The sequence below is a fragment of the Ursus americanus genome, chromosome 23 (genome assembly GCF_024610735.1).
Source record: "Ursus americanus isolate L20-20 chromosome 23, mUrsAme1.1.p, whole genome shotgun sequence".
Classification (NCBI taxonomy): Eukaryota; Metazoa; Chordata; class Mammalia; order Carnivora; family Ursidae; genus Ursus; species Ursus americanus.
Genome location: NC_142149.1, coordinates 38738145 through 38758687, shown reverse-complemented (window position 1 = coordinate 38758687; position 20543 = coordinate 38738145). Strand labels below are relative to the sequence as shown.

General features: G+C 42.6%; 1 protein-coding gene across 9 annotated transcripts in view; it reads left to right on the top strand.

Moving 5' to 3' along the window:
* The first annotated feature begins 8355 nt into the window (after positions 1–8355).
* The window catches only part of RHOT1 (ras homolog family member T1), a 67689-nt gene continuing 55501 nt past the window's right edge, over positions 8356–20543 (top strand). For 3 of the 9 annotated variants that reach the window (XR_015721351.1, XR_015721352.1, XM_045773134.2), the window contains exon 1: positions 8359–8589. Coding sequence is in view for 6 of the 9 variants with exons in the window: in XM_045773134.2 (XP_045629090.1) it covers positions 8514–8589 (76 nt within the window). In the remaining 3 variants the exon portion in view is untranslated. Of the gene's footprint in view, positions 8590–9671; positions 9743–20543 lie in introns of all 9 variants that reach the window. The other 6 variants (XM_087854621.1, XM_045773131.2, XM_045773133.2 and 3 more) reach the window with 5 other exon arrangements.

Here is a 20543-nt window from a genome sequence, read left to right as displayed (position 1 = left end):
CTTGATTTCCCCTGTTTTTAAAAACCATTTTATTACATGACAGAACCGATACAGAAAACTCCATAAAACACGTGTAGAATATAATGGATTATTATAGAGTAAACATCCTTATTAACTACCTTTTGGGTCAAGAAATAAAACCTTCCTATCCCCCCGGCAGAAGCTCCTTCACGTGCCTCGTCTCAATCACACAACCCTGCTTCTACCTGAAGGGAAGCTGACTTTTACAGTAATCACTTCCTTGAATCTCTGTAGAGTTTTACCACCCAAATATGCACCCCTAGCTACAAGAGTCTTATCCATGTAAAAAAAATAAATAAATAAAAATAAAAATGGATATGTCTTTTTCTTAACTGCTTTGTTGAGATAGAATTTACATACTATAAAATTCACCTACTTAGAGTATACAGATTGGGGGATGCCTGGGTGCCTTAGTCAGTTGAGCGACGATTTTGGCTCAGGTCATGATCACAGGGTCCTGAGATCCAGTGCCACGTGGGGGTCCTCGCTTGCAGGGAGCCTGCTTAAAGACTTTCTTTCCCCCTCCCTCACCAGCTCCCCCCCCCACCCTGCCAACTCTTCTCTCTCTCTGTCTCTCGAATAAATAAATACATCTTTAAAAGTAATTAAGTAAGGGGTGCCTGGGTGGCACAGCGGTTAAGCGTCTGCCTTCGGCTCAGGGCGTGATCCCGGCGTTATGGGATCGAGCCCCATGTCAGGCTCCTCTGCTGTGAGCCTGCTTCTTCCTCTCCCACTCCCCCTGCTTGTGTTCCCTCTCTCGCTGGCTGTCTCTATCTCTGTCGAATAAATAAATAAAATCTAAAAAAAAAAAAAAAGTAATTAAGTAAATAAATAAATAAGGTGTACAGATTGGGGCACCTGGCTGACTGACTCAGTCAGTAGAGTGTGCGACTCTTGATCTCTGGGTCGTGAGTTCAAGTCCCACGGTGGGTATAGAGATTATGTAAATAAATACATAAATCTTTAAAAACGTAAAAACTGGGGCACCTGGGTGGCTCAGTCAGTTAGGCGTCTGTCTTTGGCTTGGGTCCTGATGCCGGGGTCCTGGGATCGAGCCCCGAGTTGGGCTCCCTGCTCAGCAGGAAGCCTGCTTCTTCCTCTCCTCCCTGTTCATGCTCTTTCTAACTATCTCTGTCTCTCTCTCTCTCATAAATAAATAAAATCTTTAAAAAAATTTTTTTTAAAGATTTTATTTATTTATTTATTTGACAGAGACAGCGAGAGAGGGAACACAAGCAAGGGGAGTGTGAACGTACTTGCGTGCGTTCTCTCTCTCTCTCGTGCACATGCGTGTGCATGCATGAGCAAGCTAAAGGAGATTATCAGGTGCTGTAGACTTACTGAGGCTTTCACCGTCACTTAAATAGGATAGAAACGTAATAGAAAAGGGAAAAACATTCTGGCTACAGAGGTCACCATTTCAAATGTCCCTGCACCATCTCCGATTACCTCGTTCCACCGCTTAGGGTAACATGGTTCTAAGAGACTGGGCTGGTGCACGATGGAAGACTTTCTTCCCTGCTCAATGAAATCTTTTCAGCTTTATTTTTCAAAATGAATATGTCCTGGGGAGAAAGCCTTCCGCCTTTGGTCGGGACACAGTGTCTTGGAGTTACCAGCGGATTTTTTCTTCACCACCTCTTGCACAATTAATCACCATGTTGTGACACTGGATTCTGCCTTCTCAAATCATGCCAATCCCGGCCCCCTCGGCTTCCCTCTGCATCTATTCTGGTGCACGTTCTAATCACTTCTCTGCCACATTATTGTAATTTGAGCCCCTCGCCTCTAGTCAGAACCCCCTTGCCGTCTGTTCTCATTCTGCTACCGTGAGCTTCCCCGAACACAAATCAGATGTTGCTTCTCCACTTAAAACTCCCCAGGGCTCCCCAGTGCCTCCAGCAGAAAATTGCACTTCCTACCTCTACTCTTCCCTGCCTCTAGCCCCATTTCCTGTCATCCTTCCCCATACACCCTCCACCCCAGCCACCTTGCTTTGTGTCGTATCTGGTCTACTTTGCCTGGGGTGTCCTCCCCCTTGTCCGGAGGGAGGTCTCTGTTGAAAACGGTGCACAACATGTTGAGATCAGATCAAAGCAGACCCACTAATACTGGGAGCCATCAGGAAGGCCCCTTGGGCTAAAACCATGGTATTTTTTTCGTAGGAGCTCTCCGGGGATATTTGCATTTTTGCTGGGTGAAGGCATGGTGTTGCCTGGGGGTCATCTGTTAACACAGCCCTGTACAAAGAGCAGACTACCAGAGGAATGTGACACAGTCACACGGTCCGCTGGTTTGGGCTAGGGGAGGTAAAGATTTAGATTATGAGATGCCACCTTTTGTGGAAGGTTTTTGAAAGGTTTGGGTACATAGAGAATGATTTGGAGGATTCTGGTGATAAGATGGGTGCCTAAAGATGAACTGCTTTGTCCACACTGGCCTCCCGTAATAAATCTGTGTTGTTGATCACTGTGCCCCTAACACTGAGCACAGAGCCTCACACGTGGTGGGGACAGTAAATACTTGTTAAATGGCTTAATAAGCACGATATCCTATATTAGTGTCTCGAAGCATTGCTATTCTTCTAAATATTTCTTTTTAAAAAATTTTTTATTTTTTTGTTTGTCAGAGAGAGAGAGAGAGAGAGAGCACAAGCGGGGGGAGCGGCAGGCAGAGGGAGAAGCAGGCTCCCTGTTGAGCAAGGAGCTCAACGTGGGGCTTGATCCCAGACCCCTGGGATCATGACCTGAGCCAAAGGCAGATGCCCAACCGACTGAGCCACCCAGGCGCCCCTAAATATTTCTATTAATTTTATTTAAAAGATATAATTATTAAATTAACTTTGACATTTTATAAAAGATGGTTGTACTAAAAATTAATTCATAATCTTTAATACATTTTTCCTTTCTTTGTACTCTCATCTAATACTTATGTACTCCCATTAGTTTTTAATTACCCGACGAACACGTGTACATTCTTGTAAAAGTTCAAAGCTACAAAAGCATAGAATGTAAACGGTGCATAAATGAATATATCATACTTCATTTTTATATAGCTCTAATTATATATGTGGTTTTATATTTTTATTTTTTCACTTATTTTGTAAACACTTTTCCATCTTTTTTTTAAAGATTTTATTTATTTGAAAGGGAGTGGTGGGGGGAGCAGAAGGGGGACTGAGGGAGAGAGAGAGAGACAAGCAGACTCCCCACTGAGCAGGGAGCCTGACACAGGGCTCGATCCCAAGACCCCGAGATCATGACCCAAGCCAAAGTCAGACGCTTAACCAACTATGCCACCCAGGCACCCCTCCATATCTTTAATGCTCATTAGGTTTAATGACTGCAAAGTTCTCCAATGTATTTATTTATTTTTAAGTACTCTCTATACCCAATGTGGGGCTTGAACTCATGACCCTGAGATCAAGAGTCACATGCTCTACCAACTGAGCCAGCCAGGTGCCCCATAATGACTGCAAAAGTTCCAATAATTTTATGCCATACTTAATTTATTCCCCTATAATTGTATGCTTTTCCATTTTGAACTGTTGCGTAATGTTCCTCTAAGAATGTGTATATGTATATGTATATATATTTTTCTTCTTTTGAATTATTTTCTTGGAATATATTTAATGTGATTTCTTTGCAGAAATAAACAGAAATTATAAATTTACTATTCTGTGGAATTTGTTTTGCAGAAATAGCCTGTGGCCTAAAAATTTCTGAGAATCACTGGTTGATATTTATAGTAAGTTAGCAAAAATGTTAATGTCTTTGCAGTGATCAAAAGTTACATTAAATGCAGGCTAAGTGATTTGCCCTTGGAAAGATGATGCATGTCAGCAAATGCATTCCAAATTAAAAAATGCAGTGAACAGGGGCACCTGGATGACACAGAATGTTACATTAGTTTCACGTGTGCAACATAGTGATTCCACAACTCTGTGGAAGAATTGCCTTTCAACGTGGTTAGTTTTCAAATGCCTTTTAATAAGTAATTGTGCTGAGTGACATTCCTTCCAGCCTAATCAAGCAAATGGAATCCATGTCCTCTAGAGACCCATCCGTGTGACTGTGCAGAGGACATGGGTGTTTGAACAATGAACCAGGAACAAGCACATTAAAAGGCAAGATAAAGCATTTACTCTGTATCAAGGCATTGGACTTTTCTGCTGTACCAGAGCAGGCTTGACAGGAAAAGGAAGAAGTCTTCCTGGAAGGAATGGGAGACTAAAGTGAAGAATGGGTGGATGATGGATGCTACTTTGGGTTTAACTTGAGAGGCCAAAGATAGAAGGATCTGAGGATCGGGACCAATGCCAGCCCGAATCTGACTTGGCCTCCTGCCCAGGACTATGGCTAACTCACCAATCAGAGGCCAGCCTCTTGTTCCACCCAATGTCAGTCATCTTCTGCCCACTGGCCCTGGGTGTTCCACTGTCCTGGAGATGCGGAGAGAGGCTGTGTGGCAAGTTCCTCCTTTGACAGACATAAAAGTTGGATCCTGTTATCTCCTGGCCAAAGTACTTTGTTCAGACCTCCCTATGTCCCCTGCACAGCTGAGGAGGCAAGAAATTTGTCTTGTGATGGTAGAGCTCCTTCCTAGCAGTGTTCTGGAGGAAAATTCCATCAGTGCCTTCTAGATTCCAATCTGTCCTCTTGGCTTTATCCAATATACTTAATATACAGTAATCAATCTGTAATATCCCAACAGTAAATTCCACTGCCAACAACTCTGTTCCCTGGCTTCTGTTTTGCTGCAATGTGTCATCATGTGCCTCTATACCAAGGCCAGAGAGGTGTATGGGAGTCACTTTCCTCACAATTTACTTTATTCAACATTTGTAAATCACTGACCATGTACCATGCACTATTCTGTTTTCCTACTATGGTAACACATTTAATCTTCATTACAATTGCATGAGGTGTTGTTACCATTTAGCCGATGAGGCACAGAGAAGTTAAGCAATTTGCTTGATGGTGCACAGCTAGTAACTGGTAAAGCTGAGGTTCAGACCTAGGCAGGTGGACTCCAGAGTCCCTACTCTTAACCCCTGAACTATGCTGTCTCCAGGTGATCTTCGCAGTGACCCCTGATGGATGCCTGTTAATATCATGAGAAGGGCATATCACGGGAGTGCAGGGGGCCAAAGCGCCAGAATTATAGCTGATCAGGAGTTGGAGAGGGGATGTAAGAAGAAACTTACATTGGAGACCCAGACAACTTCTCCCCCACTTTCATGAGTGTTGATCTCCGTTTGTACCTAACCATTAGTTGTTGCCTACTGAAAGTGGTTGTTGGTTGTCTCTTTTCCGCAGGCCTTGAGTCTGGATTTTTATTTTTATTTTTTTAAAGATTTTATTTATATTAAGAGAGAGCACAAGTGGGGTAAGGAGCAGAGGGAGAAGCAGACTGGAGGAGGGCGAGGGGCAGAGAGAGAGGGAGAAGCAAACTCTCTGCTGAGCAGGGAGCCCAAGGCGGGGCTTGATTCTGGGACTCCAGGATCATGACCTGAGCTGAAGGCAGACGTTTAACCAACTGAGCCACCCAGGCGCCCCAGGATTTTTATTTTTTTTTAAAGATTTTATTTATTTATCTGACGGAAAGAGAGCGAGAGAGCCTAAGCGGGGGGAATGGCAGAGGGAGAGGGAGAAGCAGGCTCCCCATTGAGCAGGGAGCCCGATGTGGGGCTTGATCCCAGGATTCTGGGATCATGACTCAAGCCAAAGGCAGATGCTCAACCAACTGAGCCACCCAGGTGCCCCGAGTCTGGGTTTTTAAGTAGGTTTTACTTACAAAGGAGTTCCCAGTATTAACTCTGTGATGTTCCCCTGCCAAATAAACTCTTCTTAGTCCCCTGCCTTCCAGACATTTCAGTTAATAGAAATGCCAAAGTTATTGCCCAGCACACATGTACAACACGGTGAAGGCCTTGTCTCTTTTCATACTTCTGGAGAAGTCACTCAGAATTAACACTGTCATCAGCTGGCGATGCTGTTGCAGCGCTCCTGGGATCAAGCTTCTCTACAAAGGGTTTAGGGCATTAAAGAATTTGCCCCTCTGTAAAGGGCCTTTGTCCTTTGTGGTCTAATATTTATTTTTTTAAGAAAAAGTTTTTTTCACATACATTATTTCATGAGATCCTCCAAACAATTCCATAAGGTAGGAGCCTGGGAAGAGACGATAGTCTTCATCTGGCAGAGAGGAAACTGAGGCAACAGGTGATGTGACTTGCCCAGGGTCACACACCAAGGATGGCAGAGCCCGGGCTCAGTCTCAGCTGCCCTGCCTTTGGCAAGTCACAGTATCTCTCTGGTCTTGCTTTTTTTTTTTTTTTTTTTTTAAAGATTTTATTTATTTATTCAACAGAGATAGAGACAGCCAGCGAGAGAGGGAACACAAGCAGGGAGAGTGGGAGAGGAAGAAGCAGGCTCATAGCAGAGGAGCCTGATGTGGGGCTCGATCCCATAACGCTGGGATCACGCCCTGAGCCGAAGGCAGACGCTTAACCGCTGTGCCACCCAGGCGCCTGTCTCTGGTCTTGCTTTAACCTATAGGGTAATGAGATTGGAATAGGTGCTCTGTAGGGGTCTTTTCAACTCAACCATCGTGTAATACTAAAATTCAGAGGAATCATTTTCCCTGAAAGATCTGGTTATCAAGACACCTGAATTTCACATTTCTATCCATCTTCTTTGCATCCCTCCTCGAATAGGACTTCATTATCTCCCAGCGAGTGTATCTCTCCTATCTCCCTCTTTTTTTTTTTTTTTTAAAGATTTTATCTATTTATTTGACAGAGAGAGACAGCCAGCAAGAGAGGGAACACAAGCAGGGGGAGTGGGAGGGGAAGAAGCAGGCTCCCAGGAGAGGAGCCTGACGTGGGGCTCCGGGATCACACCCTGAGCCGAAGGCAGACGCCCAACGACTGCGCCTCCTATCTCCCTCTTTATATCACAAAGTGTTTTTGGGAAGGGCTTCCTCTCCTATGCTCCTTAGGGACATCATTATACTAAGAGGCAAAATACTGTTGTAAGGGTAACAGTGTATTTGCCTCAAAACCTGTGGCTTAAAACTTTTCAGTGCACTTTGCTTTAACAATGGTAGCTGAGATCAACAGAGCAAGTACCGAGTCTGGCACTGTATCAAATGTTTGACATGTATTACCTTGCTTATTCTTCAAAACCACCTGAAGAGGTAAGTGTTGTTATCATCATCGCCGTGGTACAGAATGGACAGGTCGGAGAAGTAAAAGCACTTACTCAGGATCACGTATCTAATTAGGTAACGGACTCTGGATTCAATCCCCTGCAATATGTCAGCAGCTCTTACTGCTACACCAACACCCCATGGCTTCTTCTAGGACAAAGGGGAATTGTATTATGCACACTTTATTTCCTCTAAAAACTTACTATGTAATATTTAAGATAGAAAAAAGGGCACATTATGCAGACAGTACTGCCTCATTAATTCTATCTCTCTATTCCTCTCTCTCTCTCCCAGTGTGTGCCAAGCACTGGTCTACCATTCAGGATGTAGCAACAAGTTCCTCCAGATAGAGAGGGCCGGGAGGAAATAAGGTAACTTTAGAAAAATGAGTAATAGTTTATTATCCAGTGTCATCTACGTGTCTAGCATTATGTTCAGTAAGCCTAACTAAAGGTAAGTATCAGAAGACCTGCTCAAAGGAAACCAAGGAAGTGGCTTAGTTTGGTTTAGAAACTAAGTTTGGCTTAGGGCAGTGGAAAGTCATTTAGTTTGCTACAAAGAAATGGATCTGTTTACAAGGACAAGGTAAAAAAGAATGTCATTATTTAGCACTGTATTTTGTAAGCATCGCAGACAAAAAGTAGCAAGGGTTGGTGGCTTTGGGTAGTGAAAAAGGCTCTATCCCGGGAGCCAGTCACCCCTTCGTCAATCAAGCATTTTCTGAAGGCTACGTCCAATGAAATATGGATGCTACTGAAAACCAGGTAGGCAGGTCGCTGCCCTCCTGGAGATTATAGTCTGGTGCTAATATTCCCGTCCTGAGTCACTGCCAAACTAGCTATGTGACCTTGGACAAGTACCTTCTCCTGCCCCAATTCTGCAAAATAAATAGGGTCAGACTAGCGGATCTGCCACTCAAATTTCCAGCCGCGGGCGTATCCGCGGCCCCCGGGGCAGGGAGGAGGGTGGGCGAGGCTCCACGGCCCTGCGCTGCGGCCGGCTGGACGCGGGGGGCGCCGCTCAGGCCCAGAAAGCGTTCGCGTTCCGAAAGCGCTTGTCCCTCGCGGCGCCCCGTCGGCCCCGCCGCCGCTGCCGCCCGCGGAGCCGGAGGAGGCGGAGCTGGAGCTGTCCCGGCTCCCGAGCGGGGAAGCAGCCGAGGAGGCGGCGCGGCGGGCCCCAGCCGAGCATCGGGCGGGGCGGCGGGGGAGGCTGGCAGGCGGTGCCGGCAGCGCGGGGAGAGCGGCGCCGCGGGGTGGGCGCTCCCGGCGAGAGGTGTCCGCTCCATGCGTGCGGGCCGAGCCCGGCCCCTGCGAGCCGCCGACATGAAGAAAGACGTGCGGATCCTGCTGGTGGGAGAACGTGAGTCCGCGCGCCAGGGCCACCGCATCCCCTGCCGCCCCGGGCCTGCTCGCCCCGCTCCGCGCCCTCGGGCCTCCCAGCCCCGTAGCTCTCCCCTTCCCGCGGCCCGCAGGCGGCCCTCAGCCTCTCACCTCACCTGGGCCCTCCTAACACCTCCCGCCCCTGACCCCCAGTCGTCCTCGCATGCCTTTTCCCCATGAGCCTCTGACCGCCGGCCTCATCTCCTCCTTTTCCGCTGGAATCCTTTCCTCCTGGGCCTCAAAGCGTTTCCGAGGCCGCTTCCTTTTCAGACCCTCTTGTCTTCCGTGGAGATTCGCTTGTCACTGCCAGGCAGGTGCTGGAACAGGCCGACTGACCAATTGGGATGGCGTGAACCTGCTCCCGGGGAAGCTAGGGGGAGGGGTGCAGAACTGTTCGACTTGCCGGCAAGGTCAGGGTTCTGCCTTTTTTTTTTTTTTTTTTTGGTGCTCGCAGTCTTCCCACCCTCTAGCCATTTACTTCAAGGTGTGGAGCGTTTTTGGCGTTAGTTGCACTTTGCATTGAAATAACTCCTGATACCCTCGATATTTCCTCAAAAATTTACTCTCAACTTCAAGTTATACAAGTGCTCAATGAATGCATAATTATCTGGGGAGGGTCCTTTAGTTGAGAGAATTATTGTCACCAAAAAGCCTAATCCCCCCCACAAGCATTATTTATTCCATAGCTGCTTGGTAATTAATTTATAAATAACAGGCACACAGGAGACCCAAACTGACACATGCATATAAGACCCCCTAGAAATTCTTAGATTTCACCCTTTGAAGATGTAATAAAGGAGAAATGCCTTCTGGTCACTGACTTGGGAACAAAACAACAGGGACTTCTTGATATCACTTGGCTAGTTACATGACTCATTTGGTAGGACTAAAATAGGAAAGTGGGCTGGGAGGACTGAATTGCTTGTACATTAGTTAATGCTCTGTCATTGATGTTTCGAAGCATTCTGTTTCAAACCCCATTTCATCCTCGAGTAGCCCCTCTAGGTCGCTGTGATGCACTCCCAAGGAAGAAGGCTAATACATTTTTACCCTCTTCTGTAGTGTTCTTTGATATTCATTGAAATCTCTGTTCACCTGCTGTTTGGAGAAGTCTTTAGAATGAGAATTTGGAAGTAAGCTTGGCCTGACACAGTTTATTTTTTGGTTTGCAGTTGTGAATTTTAGTCTTTATTTATAACTATATCTTCATCTGTATTTTGCATGGATTTCCTTGACAAAGTTCAGGAAGGTGTTACTTAACATATGATTCATACCTGATGCATTTGGAATAAGGTAGGGAAAGTGAGTAGATGAGCCACTTAAAAAGCTGTCCTTAACTGTGTCGTATAATAGTTTTATAGTACAGTAATTGTAATACTAATTTTCTAAAAGCAAAAATCCTATGTTTTTGTTTTACTTTTGAATATAATAAGCAATTACATGTAATTAGTCTGTAAAACACCTAAATAGAAATGCTATATATATATATATGTAAGATATATTGTTCAGCCTTAGGGCATTTAAATTAAAATGTTAACAGTATTATTTAGAAATACATAAAAGAACTCAAAATTTGTTAGAAAAATAAAAACCGAAGCATGAGAGACTATGGACTCTGAGAAACAAACTGAGGGCTTCAGAGGGGAGGGGGGTGTGGGAATGGGATAGGCCGGTGATGGGTAGTAAGGAGGGCACGTATTGCATGGTGCACTGGGTGTTACACGCAACTAATGAATCATCGAACTTTGCATCAAAAACCAGGGATGTACTGTATGGTGACTAACATAATAAAAATATTATTATGAAAAAAAATAAAAATAAAAACCATGTTCTGCAGATGTGAAAGCAAATAGGAGAGTTGAGAAAAGTGTGCATGCATGAGTTTTTGATCACAGGGAGAACCTAACCTAAAAGGAAGGCTTAGTTTTTAAGGAAGACATTTTTCTTGAAAAGATGTGTACCAAAAACTTTAGGCCAGTTACCATAAAGATAATTTTTTTCACATTTAAAAATATGAGAATTATACTTAACATGAAATATGTAATTTTAATTAGTTAAATTAAAAGCTGGTATTTTGGGGGGAAAATGTTTGAAGCATTGCAAGATTTAATGTAAATATTTGACAGCTATTAGCCTAGCTAGCCGTACAACTTTAAATGCTGGGTAAACATAAATGTGACCAAGGCTTTTTTAACAAATAAATAAATTAAAATAAATTGGTCTAACACATGGATTTATCGGGAAACCTACTTTTTAAGGTAAAAGTGGTAGTAATTTAGTTGTCATTTTAAGATGGTTAAGGAGAATGGGAAAAGCAAAAAAAAAAAAAAAACAAAAGAAAGAAAAAGGGAGCATCATCTGTGGTATTGTTGTGAAGTCTGTTCCTTCTCTCTATCACTTCAGTACGTTTTATTGCTATTACTGTCCCTGAACCACACAGCAGCAGCTTCATTCATTGAAGCTCCCAAAAAGTTGTGAATGGTTTCAACATTCTGTTGGCCAAACCTATGCTGTACTCTGGAGGTGAAATGGATCTTCTCTTGGCCCATCCAGAGTCTGGATTCTGATCCATCCAGGCTTAAATGCTACCTAATCGCTTACTGTCTCTTTAGTTCTCAGATCAAAGAAGTTAGATTGTCTATAAATTTTAAGGTATTTATTTGCAGAGAAAGCCAAGTGTTTTATCTGCACCTTATCTTAATAATATTGAGCATAATGAGGACCATTCAGGCCACGTTAAAAGTCAGTTGCCATTCTTTAAACAAAATTGTTTAAATCATTAAAAATAGCAACCACACAAAACTTAGTCTTTCAGGTTATGATTTTTCATGGTCAGATTCTTTGGCCAGAATTTGTATTTAACTAGATTTGCATTACTATGCTTAACAAATGTCCTTGTTGCAATAAAATTAGCATGAACATTAATGGCCTTTTATCTAAACCATGTAGCTACATTAAAAGTACACAAGATTTAGTTTTAGTTAAGTCTTGTTTTTAAATTGAGATATGTTTGTTTTTGCTCGTCAAAATCATTAAGAAAATGGAACCGTTATCCTCTTTTTAAATGAATCTGGTCGCTATTACTATTGAGTAAGACATATTGATATCTAAGTGATTAATCACTGAAGTTCAAACTAGCTCAGGCTTCGATTGGCTGTGGCCTAGCCTTTTGTAGTATCTCTCCTTAACTGGTCTTACTGCTTCTAATTGTTTGTTCTCTATGTAGCAGGCAGAGTCATCTTTAAAAAATATCTCAGATCCTGTTACCCATTTTTAAAATTCTTTGATGACTTCTATTTTGACTTAGAATAAAGTCCAAACTTTTTAATACAGGCCTGCAAAGTTTGTCACAGTCTGGCCCTTGCTTCACTCTTGTACTGCTCTCTTCTGCTTTCTCAGCAAGAAGTCCCTGACTCGGGCAGTTCTTCCCTGCATATTTGTTCCCTTGTTTTTTGGGCTAGAAAGTAAGCTTCATGAGGGCAGAGGCTTTGTGGTGTTCATTGCTATATCCCCAGTGCCTAGAGTAGGCCTGGCACAAAGTAGGCACTCAGATACAGTTGACCCTTGAACAACATGGGTTTGAACTCTGTGGGTTCATTTATATGGGGATTTTTTACAGTACAGTATTGTGAATGTATTTTCCTTCTGATTTTCTTAATAACACTTTCTTTTCTCCAGCTTACTTTATTGTAAGAATACAGTATATAATACGTATAACATACAAATTATGTATTAATAGACTATGTCATCAGTAAGGCATCTGGTCAGCAGTAGTTGTTCGTAGTTAAGCTAGATCCCCAGTGCAGAGGCAGAGGGAGAGGGAGAGGGAGAGAGAGAATCCCAAGCAGGCTCCATGCTCAGTGCAGAGCTGGATGCGGGGCTTGATCTCACGACCCTGAGATTATGACCTGAGCCGAAATCAAGAGTGGGACACTTAACCCACTGAGCCACCTGGGTGCCCCAGGTCATCCATAGTTTTTGAAAGAATGAATGAGTTCAAGTTAGTTCCATTTATTTAGTCTTTCCTTGTTTTCCAAACCACTCCTCTTAGTCATAAACATTTGACCATTCTCCTTTCTTAAATCCAATCTGATGTGTGGTTATTGTTAGCATTTGAGGGCAGTGTTTGTCCAGTGTCTTGTTCGAGGTCTTTAGCTTGGTTTTTCCTGGGAGACTCCTGTGTTCTGGTAATTAAGTAGACCAGTGACTTCTAACGATGGTGTCACATCTATTCCAGGTCTTGGCCGCCAGCAGTTATATTCCTTGCCAAAAGAGCTCAGTTCTCCTTGAAACACCAGAGGTCATCTTAGTGGGATTGGGAAAGATTCTTCAGGCATAAGATAGGAATAAGAAAGAAACTTCAGTAATAAGCTAGCATTTACATTAGGAAAGGACTTTCTGCAATCCCTTAAAGCCATATTGCTTTCCATTCTGGTCTTTGTTAAGTGATACTTGAAGATTAAACTCCTCCAGTTTCAGTTATTCTGTGTTCAGTACCTGGGTGATAGTTTGTGACCAAGAATGTTGAAGCATCGTCTAGAGTCTCTTCTGTTTCGCGGGAGGCTATTCGATATCCTTCTCACATGTGTATTAAGACCTGTCTTTTGTTCCTCTGGTACCGGCCACTAGGGTTTATCCAGTTCAAAGGGGAGGGAGAGACTGTATAACATTTGTTCTTCTGCCCATATAGTCTGCATATGGTCAATGAAATTTTCCTTTGGCGCGGTACGCAGCTATTGCCCCAATTGCTAAAGTTGCCCATTAAAAAATTGTAACTCCATAGTCACCCTCCTCATCCCTGTATATTCTAATTTAGGGAGAGCCAACAAGGCTTCATAAGAAGCAGCAGATAAAAATGAGGAGCAGGTCCCTTTACAACTTGAAACGCGGGGTGTTTGTTATCAAGAAGAACAGCCCATATGGCTGGTAGGATGGTAATTAGAACCAAAAAATGTTACTTCTGCTTCATGAATATTAGGAATTTGCTGTCATTTAGAACTAGATGTTCAAAAGATGTGATGAAAAGACAAAGAAATTTTTAGCCTGGATACATCAGGTAATTTGTTGTATAGTAATGAATTGTTTCCCGTGGATGACCTACTTGGAAGCGTGGAGTCTCAGACAGCACTGTGGCATGTTATGTTGAACTATCAGAAGGCCTTCCCTCTTTGGGGATAATGGTGAACGTGCCTTTTGTTTTTATAGATTACTTCAGTGTTTCTCAGGCAAAATAGAGGAAGTAGAGACCCTTAAATGAGTAGAGACCCTAACAATTTTTTGTCCTCCATATTAATACTTACGTTAGATATTTTTAAATTATATTTTTACGTATTTTAATTTATTAAATTTATACTTACTGTTATAAAATTATGTAAGTATATTTTATATGATATTTATATTAAATGTAAGTTTTAATTGGTAGAGTAATTAGGGAAGTTTGTTCCTTTATGGAAATTATTTTTCGGGGCAGTTGAAAATATGTAGTGTTTATACTCAAATCTGCCATTGTCGGGGGGGCCTTTTGAATTGTAGGCTTATGTAAATAGTTTTTAAAATTTAGTATTCTAAAATGTTTTCCTTGTTTTTAAGGTACTCATTTATTTCTCAATTAAAATTAGGCTAAAATTAGTGGCCTGTTGTAATTTTAAACTTGCTGCTTCCCTACTTCTTCGAGTCTCACTCAGTGTTTGGTGGTTAGGCCTTAAAGGAAGAAAAAAGCTCTAGTTTAGATTCACTGAAGCACTTCTTAACTGAATCACATCTGCCAGTCTTTTATTAAAATAGCCATCATCTTACTGCTCTTCCGAAAGGAAACCCAAAAGGATACTAATGAAAATGTGCTCATTTTCTCCCGCGTTCACTGTAATCTGTCTCTCTTGCTCTAATTTTGAACTTTTTTAAAAAGAGGAAATCATTCTTGGATTTTTACGTGGAAGAGATTCCTGTTCTTTGATTTTTTTTTTTTTAAAGATTTTATTTATTTTTTTGAAGAGTTAGAGACAGCCAGTGAGAGAGGGGACACAAGCAGGGGGAGTGGGAGAGGAAGAAGCAGGCTCATAGCGGAGGAGCCTGATGTGGGGCTCCATCCCACAACGCCGGGATCACGCCCTGAGCCGAAGGCAGACGCTTAACCGCTGTGCCACCCAGGCGCCCCTGTTCTTTGATTTTTAAAAGGCCTGCTGTACAATTACTTCAGAAACTAGATGGAAGTATTTATTGCAGCCTCAGATTTTATAACAGGTGAGGCAGAATACGAATGAGTGAATAAATAAAAGTACCACACTCTCAGTGGTAGTATCCATATAAATAAATTGAATGAGTCCCACTTTTGGTGTCACTAACTGTCTGTATCATTAAGCATAAGTAAAGCTCTTTAACTGTCGTCGTGTTTACAGTGCCCTTTCTCCTGCCAAGGGGTTTCCTTGTCTGGCCCTGGGGCCTGTCCTGTTGGAATAGACTTGGTGGCAGGCTTGTACTTGGGTGGGAGCCTGCTGCTGCAGCGGGGGGGGGGGGGGGGGCAGAGCTACCTTGTTGAACCCAGCTGTGAAGAAATCGGAATTTCCTCAGAATGTTGGCCTTTCCCTTCTGAAAACATTCCTGGGAATCTAAGGGGTCCATGGGAAAAGCAGAAAGGGACAATGGCCAGGAAAGGGGGTGTTGTCATGAGTTTTAAGCAGAGAGATGAAGAACGAATGACCTGGAAGGGTTATGGTGAGGGAGGGGACTTTAAAGGCAACTTGGAACACCTGTTGAAGGCCTTCATGGTTGTGATTAAGGAGCAGGAAGTCTTCAGCTTTCTTGGAAACTTAACAGGCCTTTTAACGTTGGCGTGTGACTTCCTTTTGATCATTTTTGTTTAATGTTTCCAGCTGTGGATTGAAAGGTGGGTAGGTTTCTTCTGAAACTGGTGAGGACTTTGGAGTGGTGGGTTACAAGCCGAATTTTAAAAAGATAATTCTAAGAAGGGAATTGTGAGAGGAATCAAGGTCTGAAGGGCATTAAGGCAGGCAGATTTCTCACGAACCAAGCACGAGTGAGCCTTGTTTTCCTTTTGGATACCAAGGCGCATTTGAGTTACTGATCATCTGATTCATTTTTCCCATTCTTAACATAGTTGATCAGGGATAAGAATGTAGAGATGTGTAAGATGTCCAGGAGAGCTCTGCAGAAATGGAACCGTTTCTGGGAACAGCTGTGTTGACGGTAGTTGTGGGATTTTGGAGACACTAGGGAAAAAGACCTCTCTACTCTAGTGAGGAAGACCCAGAAGTTCAGAGGTCACAGGAATTGTACACAGGATCTCCTAAAAGGTTTGTTGTTTTAAGTACCTGGGAGTTTTACTGCTTACTAAAATAATGGCTATAACAGAGCCTGGTGGACTTGATCGGCCTTCACAGCAGAGGCGTCCTGCTGTCCGGTGAGCCTCAGGCAGCTCTGCTGTGTGTTGCCTTAAATCAGACATCACCACTCCTTGCAAGGAGCTTTGTTAGGGCACTTTCCCAAATGCACTCTTCTTGCTCCGCAGCAGCCTCAGGTGCCAAGAGTGAAAAACAGGCAGGAGGTCCAAGTTCTAGGTTTTCTGATGCTGAAATGAACCAAGCAGTGACTTGGTTCGTTTGCCTCCATTGTGCATAATCCTGTGGAATTAGAACGGACTGCTGTGATTTTGAGATGAATGCTACCTTGAGCTAGCTGAAGGTTTGGGATTTCTGGGACCCTAAACAAGGCGATGATGAAAGGAATTATTTAAGGAAAAAAGTTATGAAATGCTGATTATAAAGTCAGCAAGTTCTAGAAATTTTTGGACCCCATATTGCCCTGGTGAGTCCCTCTTTGTTCTTATAGATAGATGACTGTTCCTGATAAATCACTTTCCCATACACAATTAAAATAGATAACAGATACAGTTTGGGGATCTGTCTGCCATTGCTGGGATTCTCTAAGGTTCGTTCCTGTAAGGTCCACGTAACGTGCACTTTTTCATCTGTTTACATGCCGGTCTTCTAAGGTATGCTACATGGTAGTGTAGATTAATCATTGAGTATAAGCACTGATAGCCTCTAGTCCTTTTTTTTCTTTTTTAACTGATGAGAAAATTGAGACCCAGAGTCAGTGACAATTCAAGGTTATACTGCTAATTAGAAAGCTGATTCCCAAATCCAAGTTTTCTCGCCCATTCTAGTGCTCACTTAACTCCTTTAATTTAAGCTGTGATCATCATCATGATAACTACCATTTGTGTATTTAATGGTTGCCAGGTATTGTGCTGAGCATTACGGATCTGTCATCTTAATCAATCCTCTTACCAATTCAGCTGCAGCTGTTCAGCTTTATATAGATGAATAAACTGAGGCTTGACGACTTGCCTGAGGAAACACAGCTAGTAAGCCTTGGACTAAGATTTCCATCCAGTCTTGGCTAATTCCAAAGCCTGTATTATTTTTTCCCTTTTTTTTTTTTTTTTGGTGACATATTTATATCAAAGGTATAAAGAATAATAAAACAAATACCCATCATCTAGCCTAATAAAGAAAACATTACCAATCAGTTGAAGCTCTTTGTATTTCCTTCTCCTTCTCTCAAAAGTAACCAGCCACTTTCCTAAATTTCAAATCTGTGCTCTTAATCGCTAAGCCATAAGCTGCATTTACTAAGAGCATTTGCTAGGAGCTAAGATTCAGTAGTGAGGGAGAAAGACACATTGTCTGCCCTTGTGGAATTTCCTGTGGGTGATAATGAAACTCTTGTTCCTTAGTCTTTCCAGAGACCCTTAGTAGCTGGTAGGAAAAGTAAAGTTTTCACAAGGAGGTCTAGGAAGTCCTTCAGGAGATCGCTGGTGATATGCTGGATGTTTGCCAAGGTGTTACACACGCACAGTACTCTCTTTTTATTTATTTATTTATTTATTTATTTATTTATTTATTTATTTATTTATTTATTTGACAGAGAGAGAGACAGCCAGCAAGAGAGGGAACACAGGCACGGGGAGTGGGAGAGGAAGAAGCAGGCTCCCAGCAGAGGAGCCCGATGTGGGGCTCGATCCCAGGACTCCGGGATCATGCCCTGAGCCAAAGGCAGATGCCTAACAACTGAGCCACCCAGGCGCCCCTGCACAGTACTCTCTTAAGAACGTACATGTCTTACCTGATTACTCTGTTTTCCCTCCCTGAGACCAAACTATAAGCTTTTTTTTTAAGAGCTTTTTGATTTTCTGCTATGTTTAAAGCAGAAAATATCCCTTTCTCTTCCCACCCTTCCCTGTCCCCTTTCCCTTTTCTCAAGAGTGATTGAGCATAGCACTTGGTCCGTACCTCTTTCATAGCAATTTTATCTATCTTGTTTAATACATTTTCCATATAATCCCTATAATAGAGAATGTAAATTTAAACTTTGTACTTGGAAGACAATCAAGTAAATACTTAGCAAATGAATTAATAGGAGTCTGCACAAGGAAGATAGGTCATATAAAAGTATAAGTTAATACTCTCTGTATGATCTTCCAGTGGTTTTTTTTTTCCTAGTTTGGTCCAGACCTGGGCAAATAGGCCAGAGTGGAACTCGTCCTCTTGGATAGAAGGTCTATTACAGTGTTTCTCAGTTTTTTGAGCCATCACTACTTTTTATAAATACAAAACTGTCATGCCCTTTTCATTCTGACAATTTTCTGACACTGAGTGTTCTATAATTCATTTCAATTTTGACACTAACTACCCTGAGTTAGCATCAGATCCTACAAGTTAAAGTGCAAGGTCCCCAATAAGATTACCCTTACTTAAGACACCAACTGCAAGTGGGGTCCCCAGTCTTGAAGGGTCCTGAGCCCAGGAGCATCTGTCCCCATGGCATCAGAGTGGGCCACCATCCTGGTTCATCATTATGTTCACCAACTAGGAAGCTCCCCTGAGCTTTAATGTCCAGAGTTTTTATATGGGGTTCATTATGCAGGCATGATTGATTAAATCATTGACCATGTGATTGAACTCCATCGCTGGGCTCCCTCTGCCCTCCGCCCAACCAGCTGCTAGGTTTTGGGGTGGGGCTGAAAGTTCCAACCCACTAATCACATGGTTGGTTTTTCTGACAACCAGTCCCCATCCTGAAGCTATCTAGGCCCTCCCTTCTCCCTAATGGGTCATCTCATGAGAATAAACTCAGGTATGTTGAAAGAGACCAAAAGACACTCCTATGGCACAGGAACTTCCAAGGGATTTTGAAGCTCTGTGCCAGGAACTGGGTGGGGATGAAGACCAGATGGATTCTTTATTATATCACACCCTCCTTTAATATTATTGGAAATTTCAACATTCATTATTTTCTACTAAAGACAAATTGAACAGAGTAATTTTAGAATTTATTTTTCCCCTCAGAAGTTACCCTGCTGTTCATAGCTCTTCAGTTGCTGCTAAGAAAAACTTTGAATGGGATATTCCAGAAGCTCCATGAGGTAGAACTTAATTTCCTAAATGGCAGGGCTGAAACAATAGCAATGCTGTTGTGCTTGGGCAAGGTGAAAGCAAGTTATGTGGCACAGAAGTGGTTCGAAGAAGGAAAGGGAGGGCTACAGTAGCCCTGGGATGTCTTTAGGGATGAGGTAGAATTTGTGCTGTCCTTGAGAGATGGTTAACATTTGGGAAAGCAGAGGAGAGAGAGGGAATGATGTTTTAGATGAAGAAAACCATGTGAGGAGGCAAGATCCATCATAGCCTGTTTGTGCTTACACAGAGCAGAATGGCCTTAGTTGAGCAAATCGTGTATGTGGGAATAGTGGGAAATGAGATTAGAAAGATGAGGCGGGATTAAATTATGCATGATTTTCAAAGGCCAGTAGAATATTTCACCTTCATGTGATAGATAATTGAGAGTCCAGGCTTTCGATCAGACAAATTAGAAAATGAAAAGATGTCTAAGAGAGATGGATTGGCATTTGTATTGCTGATGGATTTTAAGAAGAGGAGAGGCTAGAGGAGGGGCTAGAAAGTTGGGACTGGGAAGTCTTTCAGTGGAGGTACCAGAATTACAGAAAGGTGGGAACAGAGAGGAAGGAATTAATATTAAAAATTTCAAAGGAAAATTTGACAGAGCTCGAATGCTCAGTACAGAGGAAGGGTAAATCAAGGATGACCACTTTTTGAAGTTTTACTTTTTGTTCTGGTGTGTAGAAAGAATGTTCTTTATTGGTGAAAATCTCATAAATCTGTTGGAATATAATCTCCATGAATGTAAAAATAGGGAAGACCTAGTGCCTTGATCAGGGGTATCCCCAGCCCCTGGAATAGGGCCTGGTATATAGATAAGTGCTCGAGAATTATTTGTTGAAGAGATGAAAGAATGCATTTAACATGCCAATCTTTCGGTAAATTTTAATTGCCATCTGTAAAAAAAAATTTTTTTAAGTAGGCTCCATGCCCATTGTGGAGCCCAATGCAGGGCTTGAACTCACAACCCTGAGATCAAGACCTGAGCTGAGATCAAGAGTTGGATACCTAACTGACTGAGCCACCCAGGTGCCCTGCCATCTATAAATTTAGAACACGCCAGTTTTTACTACCAAATAGTGACTTTTTTTTTAATTTTTAAAAAATATTTTATTTATTTATTTTTGAGAGAGGGAGAGAAAGAGAGAGAGAAAGAAAAAACAGGAGCACAAGCAGGGGGTGGGATAGAGAGAGAAGCAGACTCCCGGCTGAGCAGGGAGCCCGATGAGGGACTCGATCCCGGGACCCTGGGATCATGACCTGAGCTGAAGGCAGACGCTTAACTGACTGAGCCACCCAGGTGCCCCCAAATAGTGACTTTTAAAGTAGTACTTGTTAACATTTTCTAGTAGCAAAAATTGTTTATATTTGTTGTAGAAAATTGGGAAAATATGCGAAAGTACAAAAACACAAAGTTAAAATTACATTTACTTCAGAGATGACTGCTGTTGGTGTATAG